Source organism: Equus asinus, chromosome 6 (assembly GCF_041296235.1).
Source record: "Equus asinus isolate D_3611 breed Donkey chromosome 6, EquAss-T2T_v2, whole genome shotgun sequence".
Classification (NCBI taxonomy): Eukaryota; Metazoa; Chordata; class Mammalia; order Perissodactyla; family Equidae; genus Equus; species Equus asinus.
The window spans coordinates 88213852-88226038 of record NC_091795.1 but is presented as its reverse complement, the minus strand read 5'-3'; the positions used below and the strand labels follow the sequence as shown (position 1 = coordinate 88226038).

The 12187-nt window shown below is 43.4% G+C and overlaps 1 protein-coding gene across 1 annotated transcript; it reads left to right on the top strand.

The window, feature by feature from the left end:
* The first annotated feature begins 5277 nt into the window (after positions 1-5277).
* On the top strand, positions 5278-7144 carry MSGN1 (mesogenin 1). Its single transcript, XM_070512567.1, has one exon. The coding sequence runs from the start codon at positions 5295-5297 to the stop codon at positions 5874-5876; it is 582 nt and encodes a 193-aa protein (XP_070368668.1). The 5' UTR covers positions 5278-5294; the 3' UTR covers positions 5877-7144.
* Positions 7145-12187: the final 5043 nt, after the last annotated feature.

Genomic DNA, 12187 nt, shown 5'->3' with positions numbered 1-12187 from the left:
CAGTTCACTGACCAGATTCTTATCTATCAAAGCCTTTTCTGCAGCATCATGAGAAGTTGAAATCCACTTGAGTCCTCCCTCTGCCTTGAGCAAACTGCCCACAGGAACTGCCTCATGTCGTACAGGGATCCAGGAGGTCACAAGAGAAATAGACTTTCCACTTGATGCTTCTCGAAGGTCTGGTGGTAGTGCTATTTCTCACGAGACAGGTTTTAAAGGAGTTATCTTCCATGCTGATTTACTTGGTGCTATGTAGCACGGCCATATTGCTAAGTTTGGAGTGAATGATTTCATCGGTGAAAGTAGTTATTTTTGTTAATCTTGGAAATATCATAACATGTTCCCACAGCCCTTTACCCCTTTCAAAATCAAGGTTCAGTTTTAGATCTTTTTGGCTTCCTAGCAATGTGGTATGTAGGATGGTTCTAACTTTCACACAAGGAAACCGAGGTTGAATGACTCACTCAGTGTCCCATAGTATAGTAGGGTCAGAACTGGGACTAGGATTTGAGTGTTCTGGGTCACAGCTCCAAACTTCTGGGCTAAGTTTAAAGTTCTCTTTGGCAGTGGTTACCAAGGATGCGGTAGTGGTCTGGGTGGTCCACCCCAGTGAGGAGTAGTCATTTTATCATTGTCATTGTTGAGAATTGGCACTACATAGCGACAGTAAAACACAGACTAACTTTTCATCAGCATTATCACTGTTTTTTTTTTTTAAAGATTTTATTTTTTTCCTTTTTCTCCCCAAGCCCCCCAGTACATAGTTGTATGTTCTTCGTTGTGGGTCCTTCTAGTTGTGGCATGTGGGATGCTGCCTCAGCATGGTTTGATGAGCAGTGCCATGTCCGCGCCCAGGATTCGAACCAACGAAACACTGGGCCGCCTGCAGCAGAGCGCATGAACTTAACCACTCAGTCATGGGGCCAGCCCCGTGTTATCACTATTTTTAAATTATCTATAGCAATGCATCCCTTTAGTGACTGCACTGGAGGCTGATGGCTCCCACCACCTGCCCTGGATTATCTACTCTTTGGTAAAGAACTCTATCTAAACTGGTTTCACTAAAAAAAAGTTTCATTTGAAGAAGGGAATTTTGATTTCTAAGCAGAGGTGACTTGAGGCCAAAGAAAATGAGAGGGATGTATTTGTGGCTACAGGTATTGCCACTCTAACTTTTCTTGACTCAAGGAATCAAGAATTTACTGTGTATGGTAGATACTTACAGCAACATTAGTTACCATACTTAAAGTTCACAATGTGTAGACCTTGTAAAAGTGTGTTCTCTATGAGCTGAGTATTAGTATTTGAATTGTACAGGCAAAGCTGAAGCTGAGAGAGAGTCATTAATACGTCCGAGATCACAATTACTCAGTAGCCAGTGTAAGATTCTTCTGACTCCAGTGGCTGCATTCTTGTCACTATCTGCCCATCAATGTCTGAACAGCCACTAAAGCACTAAAATTGCTAATATTGCAAAGGAGACACATCACAGAGGGCTCCCATGCCACCAGTTGTGGAGCTTGAGCCCTGTATAAATGTGCCTGGCCAAGGAGGTCAGTAGGAGCTGAAAGAAGCCCAAGCGAGGCTTTTTCTAATTTGCACAGAGGTGCCTTGTGGGCAGGCAGTGACATGGGACCACTGGTGGTTCCAGATTCTGGCGTTCAAGCAGACTGTTTCCTGTTGATTCTCTGAGCACTACTTGTCAATTTCTTGAAAGTGGCTCTGCCTGAAGAAAGTTTCCTGGCCCTTAGGTCCATTGTTTACAATCACCTCTGGCTAGTGTGAAATGCCCAGCTGTCCATGCCTCTGTCATGACTCTTATCTGGGACGTGATAGGCATTCCCTCAGAAGCTCATCATTGTGAAAATTAGATACTGAATCACTCATTAATCTATGTGGCAAATCCTGGGTCCTCCTCAATGGGTACAGCTACAATGAAAAGATTACTATGAAGGCCTTGGGTTTGAGCCAAGACAATCTGTCCTTCTGTTACTCTTTGGAAAATAGGACCAGGAAATTTTGCGAAGCCGCTTGGGAGTATGCCAGGGTTGGGGACTTCCTTTCAATTTGTATCAATCATAGTCACAATATCTTATAAATGTCTGTTGAGTGAATGACGTTTAAATGTTTCAGGTTAAATGTAATGACGTTTATTAAAGTATTTATCCCAATAACTCAGTACCAAGGGAATTATGTAGCTTTACTAGTATGAAAGCTTATCTATTACTTAATCTCTGTTAGTTTCAAGAGAAGAAAAATGACAGATCTGGGAGCAGGCAACCTCGGCTTCTATATTCCCCTCTCTGCCAAGCCTATTGGTGGGACATTGAGCAAGTCATTGCCACCTCAAGAATGCAGATAAAAGGGATGGACTCAGTGGTCTCTAAGTCCCTGTATGCTGGGGTGGTGGCTGCTCGTTTGACCAAGCAAATTCACACAGAAACACATTTCATCACATTTTAGAGCTGGAAGGGGGTTTAATTATCCTTCAGATCATACTTCTTATTTTACTATACTCTTCATAAAGAAGATAGGATAGATATTATTATCCTCATTTTACAAATTAAGATACTAAGACCCTGAGGGGGTGAATTACTTGCTCTAAAGGAGGTGAACTCTGGCTCATCTTTCCACTGCACTGCACACTGAACTAGGTTATTAGGGCCAGTCTAGCCTTATCCGGTTTTCTGCTGCGTTGTTCTCAATGGAGACGGAAGAATATTTAGCTAGTGTGTGCTCAACTACAGGCCTTCAAAATGCTAATGGTGGTATACCGTCCTGTCCTTCCATTTTCCAGAGATTGAGCACAGAACACTTCATGGAGACAAGCAGGGTAAAGGCAAGTCTGGTTCTTAGCAGAGAGAAAGAGTGTGCATTGACAAACATGGAAACCAGGCAGTTCTGCTTGTTCTAAGAACAAGTTTTTGGAGCCATCCCTGATGGCCTAGTGGTTAAAGTTTGGTACACTCTGCTTTGGTGGCCCAGGTTCTGTTCGTGGGCACAGAACCATGCCACTTGTCTGTCAGTTGCCTTGCTGTGGCAGTGGCTCACCTAGAAGAACCAGAAGGACTTACAGCTGGAATATACAACTACGCATTGGGGATTTGGGGAGAAACAAAAAAAAGAGAGGAAGATTGTCAATAGATGTTAGCTCAGGGCAAATCTTTTCACAGAAAAAAAAAAGAACAGGTTTCTGGGAGCCAGGAGTGCTGGGTGCCTGGGGTCAGGGTAGTGGAGTCTGAGCACAGTAAGTCATACTGATACTGGTGAGTTTGACCACAAACAGACAGTAACAAGAAGACATTTATTAAGTGTCTACAATGCACCAAGGATTGGATAGATATTGTTTCACTTAGGAAATGAAATTTCTGAAAATATAAGCTTAATAAATTAGTAATTTCAGAAAGAAGCTATAGAAAGGAAAAAAAAAGAGTTATGGAGTCCGAGAGTAGAAGTAATGTTACATGGAAAACTGTGAAGTTTAGATGATAAGGACTGAAAGCCTGCTATGACAGGGGCCACCACAGCCACCTCGGGGCTACTGAGAGTCTCCTCTTTGAGTCACATTCAGGTCACCTGACTCTACCACAACCAACTGAAATAGAGAAATAGTTTTTCTTTTTAATTAAAAGGTGGACTTTGGGGTCTTACAAGGGATCTTTGCTCAACCATTTCCAAGTGGCTCTGCCACTTCCTACCAGGGAAATCTTCACTGAGTCTCTTAACCTCTTAGAGGCTCAGTGTTTTCATTGTAAAATGAGTTTTTAAAAAAATAAAGGTTAGTTATAATACACGTAAATTTCCTTGAATCATAGCAGCAGATTCTAGGCTTCTCAACAAGAGCTGAAGGAAGAGAAAGAGAAGAGCGGAAAGGAGGAGAAATCATTTCTTATATTTATTATGTTTCATTAATGTTATTATTCTTCAAGATATGGCTTAGGGTCCTTTTGTAAATGGCAAAATTAAAAAGCATTCTTCCACAGATTAACTGCTTGAGCTTCTCATTCCCTGAGCCTAGCTAATTAAAAAACACCATAATGTTCTAATTAGACCATTGACATTTCTTTGCAATAATGGCAAAGGGACTCAATAACCATGTTAAAGGACGCTTTACTATTACTCTGAAACGTAACTCCCTGTGGTTCAGATGTTAACACTAATTTGTAGAATTAGTTACATGGAGAACATGTTACATTTATGGGACAAATGGGGAATCTGAGAACCCTTTTCCAAATCACAGGGTCTGTCTCTCTCCGAGCATGTGGGAAGTGAAGCAAAGTGGCAGGACCATCCGACTTAACACATTCGGGGCATTTGGAGCAACGGTGGGGAAAACAGGCTCCCTGGTCAATTTCACACTTCCGCTATACATTTCAAAAAACGAGGTGTGACTCTGCCACTGGATTTTGAGAAGACCTCGAGAGGGCTAAATGCCAGGTATTCTGTGAACTCCCTGTCTTAAAGGAGCTTTCTGTTTCCTGATATGTTTGCTGTGGGGAATCCCAATCTGCTCAGTTAAAGCAAGGGCTTTAAACTTCTTGAAGGATATTCCCTGCTGACTAAGGCTCTGGGTTTACCGGAGCTGCTGGCCTTTGTCATTCTGAGGGTAGGCATACTGGAGGGGCTCTGCACTCTAGAAAACCCAGGGAAATTTGCTAGAGAAGAAGGAAACTGACATCCACTGGGCGCCTGTTGTGTGCCCTCCTTTGGAGAGCCCTATGAAGTAAGAGCCATCATTGTCTGCCTTTGACAGACAAGGGAATCCAAGCTCAGAGGGGTTACCTGGTCCCTAGGCCTTGCTGCTTCTCCAACAGTACACCCCATCTGCTCTGAAATATCTTGGAAGTCTTGGCAGGGGGGAGGAAGGCCCTCTGGGTCCCCTGCTACTCCCCGCAGGCCCCTCGGCCGCCACCTCCTTGCTCCAGATTCCCCAGGTTTGTTTTCTCTGGCTCTCTCATTAATGAGTTCCACAGGACAATGCTAAGTCTAGTTATGCAGCCTTAATTGGTTTAGTTACAACAAGATAATTCCTTTTTTCTTCTCTTGGAGGCCTTTCTGTTTAAAGACATTTTAGCTGGAAGATGCTAATTATCAATGAGGAGAAAGTGACACCTGAAGAGTTCATTTTCCATCTTGGTCCTTGGTTTCTCCTTTGAACTCCCTCTCCCCAGCCCTCTTTCCCACTTCATCACTTCTCCCCCACCATCATAAAAGAGAGCTCTGTCCTGGCTGGGCGGCAGAACTTTCTTTCTCACTTGCCAGGGAGTCATTCTCTCTGCAGCTGTCTCCCAGGCATGGACAACCTGCGTGAGACCTTCCTCAGCCTTGAAGATGGCTTGGGCTCCTCTGATAGTCCTGGGCTGCTCTCCTCATGGAACTGGAAAGACAGGGCAGGGCCCTTTGAGTTGAACCAGGCCTCTCCCACTCAGAGCCTCTCTCCGGCTCCCTCCCTGGAGTCCTATTCTTCTTCTCCCTGTCCAGCCGTGGTCAGACTGCCCTGTGGGCATGGAGATGCCAACAATGGGGGCAGTGATGTCTGCAGCAGCCTTGGCACTGGTGGCCTGGTGGAGGTGGACTACAATATGTTAGCTTTCCAGCCTGCCTATCTGCAGGGCTCTGGTGGCCCTAAGGCCCAGAAGGGCACCAAAGTCAGGATGTCTGTCCAGCGGAGGCGGAAAGCCAGCGAGAGGGAGAAGCTCCGGATGAGGACCTTGGCAGATGCCCTGCACACCCTCCGGAATTACCTCCCACCTGTCTACAGTCAGAGGGGCCAGCCGCTCACCAAGATCCAGACACTGAAGTACACCATCAAGTACATCGGAGAACTCACAGACCTCCTCAACAGTGGGAGGGAGCCTCGCTCCCAGAGTGCTTAAGCTCTGCCCCAGGAACTTGACTGGGGCAGCCCTCCGGGTGGGGGCAAAGGAGCTTCAAAGACCTGGACTAGCCTATGGAACAACAGCACGTAGTGGTTTTTATACAGCAAGTGTGGTTACCTTGTTGTCTGAAAAGTTCTAAGGGAATTCCCATTGGACTTATTGGAACTACCAGAACACTTAACTGCCAGGCAAGCAGGTACTTTTGCTTCCAGTTTTCCCAACATTTCTCAGGAGACTTGCCCTTTGCAAAGAGACAGATTACTCTGCCTTTCTCTGTCTGTTCAAGGTACTTAAAAGGGCTAATGGTTTTAAATGCAGTTTTTCAATAATGTAAAATTGTTGTAATTAATCTTCTGTTGTCATTTTGGCATTGGGAGTTTTTTGTTGCTATCTAAACCTGTATTTTGTACAGGATCCAGTGTGACACCTGGATTCTTGTTTAGAAAGATTTTTGTCCAGGAAAGGGCTATAGAGCTCTTGTTTTATTTTGTCTGTATGCTTCGGGGTGTGTGCATGTGTGTGTGACTGAAATCATGCCTTTACTTGTGCAGGGACAAAAATCACTTAAATGCAGAAAGAATGAGTGTCATGGTAAATAGAAAGTCGCAGACAGACAGGCTACATTAAGACAGATTGAAGAGTCTAAAGGCCAGCGCCTCCTCTCTTAAGTCAACAAAAAGAAAGCTCTATCCACTAAGTGTAGGGAATAAGGGGATGGAAGGAGGAGGAAGAAGGGAGGCCCCAGCACCACAGGATGTGGCTGAGCAGGGCTGGGAAGGCAGGAGCTCCCTGTGCCCTGGCTGGTCTGAATATGGCCTCACTGGATTCCTTCACTTACTCATTTCTCAAGTGAAGAGATTGGTTCAAAAAGAATAGGAGACTATTTTAATTCTATAGACAAGTGAAAAGGGTCAGAATTAGAACTCAGGTCTATTTAACCCCTCCACATGTGTTTATTTCTTCACCCACAACATCTTCCCCTCCTACCACCCCCAAATCACCCTACATGCACCCCTACACACACCCCCCTCCTCTTCACTGTGCCTCATCTTAGGGTGGGTGACTGACTGTAGCACCCTCAGCTTGGCTAATTTGATGGCACATGGCACCAAACAGGGGGCTTTGAATTAAGGAGGTTCTCAAAAGCTAGCAGGCTTTTTTTAAGGCTGAGTCTTTCTCCCTCTGATTATTAACCATTGGTGTTTGTTTTTCAATGAATTGTCTGCTCATGACTGCATCACTTTTTTTTTCTATTGGTGGTTTTTCTTCTTTTTGGGACAAATTATAAAGGCAGTAGATGTGTTCACAGTTTAATGTATAACTTCTCCACTTTTTTCCCTTGCTGATACCAACATATACAAATAAACATAAGCAAATATACATTTTTTAAGAATATCTTTAATTCTACAAATCGCTTGTTTTTTCTACTTAGCAATATATACTAAAAGTCCTTCCAAGGTAGCACAAATAAATCTGTGATGTAAGTACCATTAGTACTTGATTATATTGATGAGGAAATTGAAGCACAGACTTGCCCTGAGTCACACATGTGAAAATCGTAGTGGAAAGTGGAGGCTCAAACAGTGTTCCATAGCACAGGGTGCATAGTTTGTTTAATGAATCACCTTTTGAATGATATTTAGGTTGTTTTCAGTTTTTCATTCCAAAAAATACTATAATAAACATCACGGACAACTAGCTTTTTATCCACTGATATTGCCATTAGCCTGAAAATTTCCCCAAAATGGGATTCCTGGTTCAGAGTGTATTCACATTTTAAATTTAAATAAATATTGTTAGATGACTTTTATAAAAGTTTGTAGTTATTTGCACTCGCCCTAACATCCTGTGGCAGAACCAGCGGCCCCACATTGCCAGTGGATATTATCAATCTTATGAAATTTTTAATGGATAAAAATGGTTATGTCACTGTTGTGTTCATTTTAATTTCCCTCTGTACCATTGGAGCTGGCGCAACTTTTTTTACTTTACGTGACTACTATTCATTTTGGTTCTTCTTCTGTAACTTGTCAGTTTATACTCTTCGCCATTCTTCTTTAGGTTATTTATTTTCCTGTTAATAATTTGGGAGAGTTCTTTGCACATTATGTGTGTTGAAAATATTTCCTCGCAATCTATCATTTTGTTATTATCTTTGTTTATAGTGCCTTATATTTATGATTTTGATGATGGTATCTTTCGCGCTTTGAAGTTTCTCACTTTTATATGATCAAATCTCTCCTTTTTTATTTTATAGCTTATGTGTTTCTTCCCTTAATTTTTCCCAGTTTCATGGCTATCTGAATGTTCTGATTTTTTTCAAATATGTCTATAATTACTGATATATGAATCTTCAATGTACCTGCAATTTATTTTTGTCCATAGGGCATAGAAGGAATCTAACTTTATTTATGATTAGTGTTTTTATAACTGACAAAGAAGTATATCTTGTCATCTGGGGGTGGTAGGTGATGGTGGGGCACAGTTGCTAAAGTGTCATCCTATGTAGGCAAACCTCATATATTTGTTGGTGGTGTTTCAGAGAAGAAACTAGAAAATGTTGGACAATATCAAGATTTTCTCCAAGGGACTCCACCCTGTGCATGTATACGTGTTCTTATGAGAGTGTATGTGTATGCACATGTATATGTTTCTGTTCCTCTGTGTGTGTGTGTGTGTGTGTGTGTGTGTGTGTGTTGTGTTTCATGCATTGGAGAAGGATTAGAGAGGAAGGTAATGTGGGGAGGGAGCTGTATAGGCTTTGATCAGCTTTTAGATCAACTGTTATTTTCCTTGCCATTTTTAAAAGATTGGGACCCAAATGCTCTTAGCTTTTGATTTTTTGAACTCAAACATTAAGAAATATTTGGTAAATAGCTTGGGTAATTTTGGTTGCCCTGGGGACCAAATACTGTGGATGGGTCTTGTCCTCACTTTCAAAAAACCCTGGAAAGCTACAGACTCACCTCCTAGCTGGGCTTGCACTCAGGGCTCCTAAGGTTCCCATTGGAAGGGAGGCATCTGGAAAACCAGGAGAAGATGACAGCTTCCTGGGAGGAGGCCTCTGGCCCAAGGCCTTGTCTCACAGACACCGCAGAGCTCAGCACCGCTCAGTTCTCCCCAGATTGCTGTGGGCAGCCCCGGGCCCTGACCAGGAGAGGTGGCTGTACATCAACATTTAACTCCCACTGCAGTCCCCCATGAGGTTGCTTCCTCTAAAGACGCATTTCAAAGCAATTGCTTTGGCAAAGCTCAAGAATAGGAATAAATTTTTTCCAGCGCTTATATAAGAAACCACAATTTGTGTGTGTCTAGTGTGTTGGGATCAGAATCTTATTTTTTATTTCACATAATCCCTTAACGACGCCAGGCTGTGGGCATTATCCATCCCATTTTCAGGATAAGGAAACAAAGATTTAGGACAGCTAAGCACTGCCAAGCCATGTGATAGCTAGTGGCACATGGCTGACCAGTTAGCTAGTGAGTTCAGCTCTAACTGCAAAGCTCAGGTCCCTTCTTGACTTCTCTTCCAGGTCCTCTGAAGACACGGCTTGCACTGGGCTGGGCTTTCCCTCACTCCTGGGCCTTCTAGACCTTTTCTCTGCTTCCCCATTTCTGGGACCCTTATTTCTTTGACCATCTGAAGCATTTCAGAAGAGGTCATTCATCTCGTCCTCTAAATTATTTCCCTTTGAACTTCTGCCTCCACCCCAAACGTTTCTAAAATTCCTTTCACTTCCTTGCTGGCGCCTAGACACAGAGGAAAGCTGATTTCTGCTCATTTGTGTTCAATAAAGTGTTCCACAATTCACACCGGGCTGAGGTTTCTTTGTTCTTTTTGTGGTTTCTGCCACATTAGCTAATTGGGAGAGAGGCCAGCGCAGGGGTGGAGACATCCTCTGCCAACTGACAAGGCGACAGAATTACCCTTACGTTAAGGTATTTTTAAAAACAACAGCAAAAGAAAGTGCATACGTAAATGAGTTTGGTGGTGTTACTTTTGAGGTCCTATTACAGTGGCTTAGTATGTTCTGTGCTTGCACTGAGGTGTCATCTGATGCCCAGATGGTTTCTGTACACGCTCCAGGCTGCGGGAAGCCTGGCAACTTGAGCTTGGCACGCTCCTCTCATCCTCCCCTTGGGAACCTGCGAGGACCTTACTCCTGCAAGTGAAATATTAAAGCTGAAGCTGTGCCTTTTAGAGCACCCAGAAGGACTTGATCTTGACATGTTGGTTCCAGAAAGTCCCTTGAACTCTGAGGAGGAAGAAAACAAAAAACTTCCCAGTTGCCTGGGGGGAAAAGTCAATTATTTGTCTCTTGGGTTTGGAAACTAATGACCCTCCCTCTGTTAGCAGAGTCTCCCAGTAAGTTCTTCATATGAACTGTATTGACTCCGTTTCTCTTCATTAAGTGGAGGATGGGGCAGGGCTGCAGCTCAGGGGACCTGTAGGAGACAGGAAAATTTAGAAAGCACAGCCAGGGGCTGCTCCCAGCCCAGTCAGCAACAGTTGGGATTCATCATCTCAGGTGTCAGGCTCAGGGCCACAGGCTCTGTATACTTTTTCTCCTTTAATCTTTTTTTCTAAATTTTTAATTAATTTTTATTGAGTTCATAATAGTTTACATCATTGTGAAATTTCAGTTGTACGTTATTTCTTGTCTGTTACCACATAAGTGCTCCCCTTCAACCCCTGTGCCCACCCTCCACCGCCTTCTCTCCTTCAATCTTGACGGCTAACAGGAGATAGCAATTATTAGCCCATTTTGCAAATAAAGAAACAGGCCCTGAGAGGCCAGGTAACCTTGCCCAAGGTCACATAATTGGCACAGAGCCCAGGATGCCACCCAGGTCTGCTTGACTCAAGCCTTTGACAACACTAAGCTCTACGTGCCAGCAATGTAGCGGCAAACAAAAGGAACAACAGAAAAGTCCCTTCACCCAAGCCTTGCCCGGGAGTCTGTGCTCCCAGTTGAGGAAGCTCTGCAATTGTGATTTCATTGTCCAAACAACTTATTAGGATTTATATAGATCAGGGCATAAGTGATACCCTTTCTATGCTCATCCCACGTGGTATGAAGCATGATCATTCTCTCTCATAGAATGGAGTTCGAGAAATGTGTGGGAGCTTTGTGACAACTCTGGGACATTTGTATGCCTCCAAATCTTATCGTAAACTGGATTTCAGAAATATTGGTTCTTGGGGACTGCAGCTTGCATTTCCTTGCCTTCAGTTTCTTTTAGGCACAAAATGACAAAGCTAAAAATGGCAATAATAAAAAAATAGAAACAATAGCAACTAATATTTATTGTGTGCTTACTCTGGGCAAGGTACTGTGCTAAGTGTTTTACGTGAAATAACTGTTTTAGCCTCTACATAGTAAGAAATATCTACATTAACAACCCTGTGAAGTAAGTAGTAAAGTTGTCCCCATTTCATAGACGAGACAACTGAGGTAGAGAAAGGTGAAAACTTGTCCATGATCGTGCAGGCTGGCAGCAGCAGACCCAGGATTCAAACCCCAGCAGCTGTGGGCACACCGGGCTCTTCCTGTTACACCAGGGGTGTCTGTAGAGCGTTTTAGCTATTAGGAAGCTACTAGGATATATTATCCTAGTTACTTCTTACCTATCCCTCACTGTAAATGAGGCTGAACAGGGCCTGTTACGTCCATTTTACAGATAAGGAGATTAAGGCTCATAATGACAAAATATTATAACTTTTAATGAATGACAGAGCTGGCGCCAGAATCTAAATTTTTAAACTCTTAATCGGGTATTTTCTGGCTAAACTATGCTGCCTCCTGAGAAAATCCAGCGTACCCTAAGCTCTGCCCTCAAAGTCATTCTCATAAAGACAGAACCACAAAATGTGCTCTCTGGTACGTTTCTTCAAGGTGGGTTTTGCGTGGAACTGTAACTCACTCGATGGGCTCATCTCTTGGTGAGTATGGAGCCAAAAAGCACAACTGAGGCAGAAGTAGGTGAAGAAAAGGTTTATCACTTGCACAAGCGATGGGGAACACCTGGGATATTTCCTGAAAGCAGTGTCTCTCTGAGCTCAGTGCTTGTGGGGCCTTCATACACCAGAGAACAGAGGATAACAGGTTTATTTGTCACAACTGTGCTTAGTCGGGGTGCATGTGCAGCAGGTAAACATGCTATTACATAATGAGTTCAAGGGAACTTTTGGACACTTGGAGCTGGAGCACTTTGCAGGGGTCTTGCTGCAAGTGTGTAAGTTTTGCTGCAAGATGGCAGCATCTGCAAAACCAGGACATCAACTTCCGAAAAACAGAACATATAGT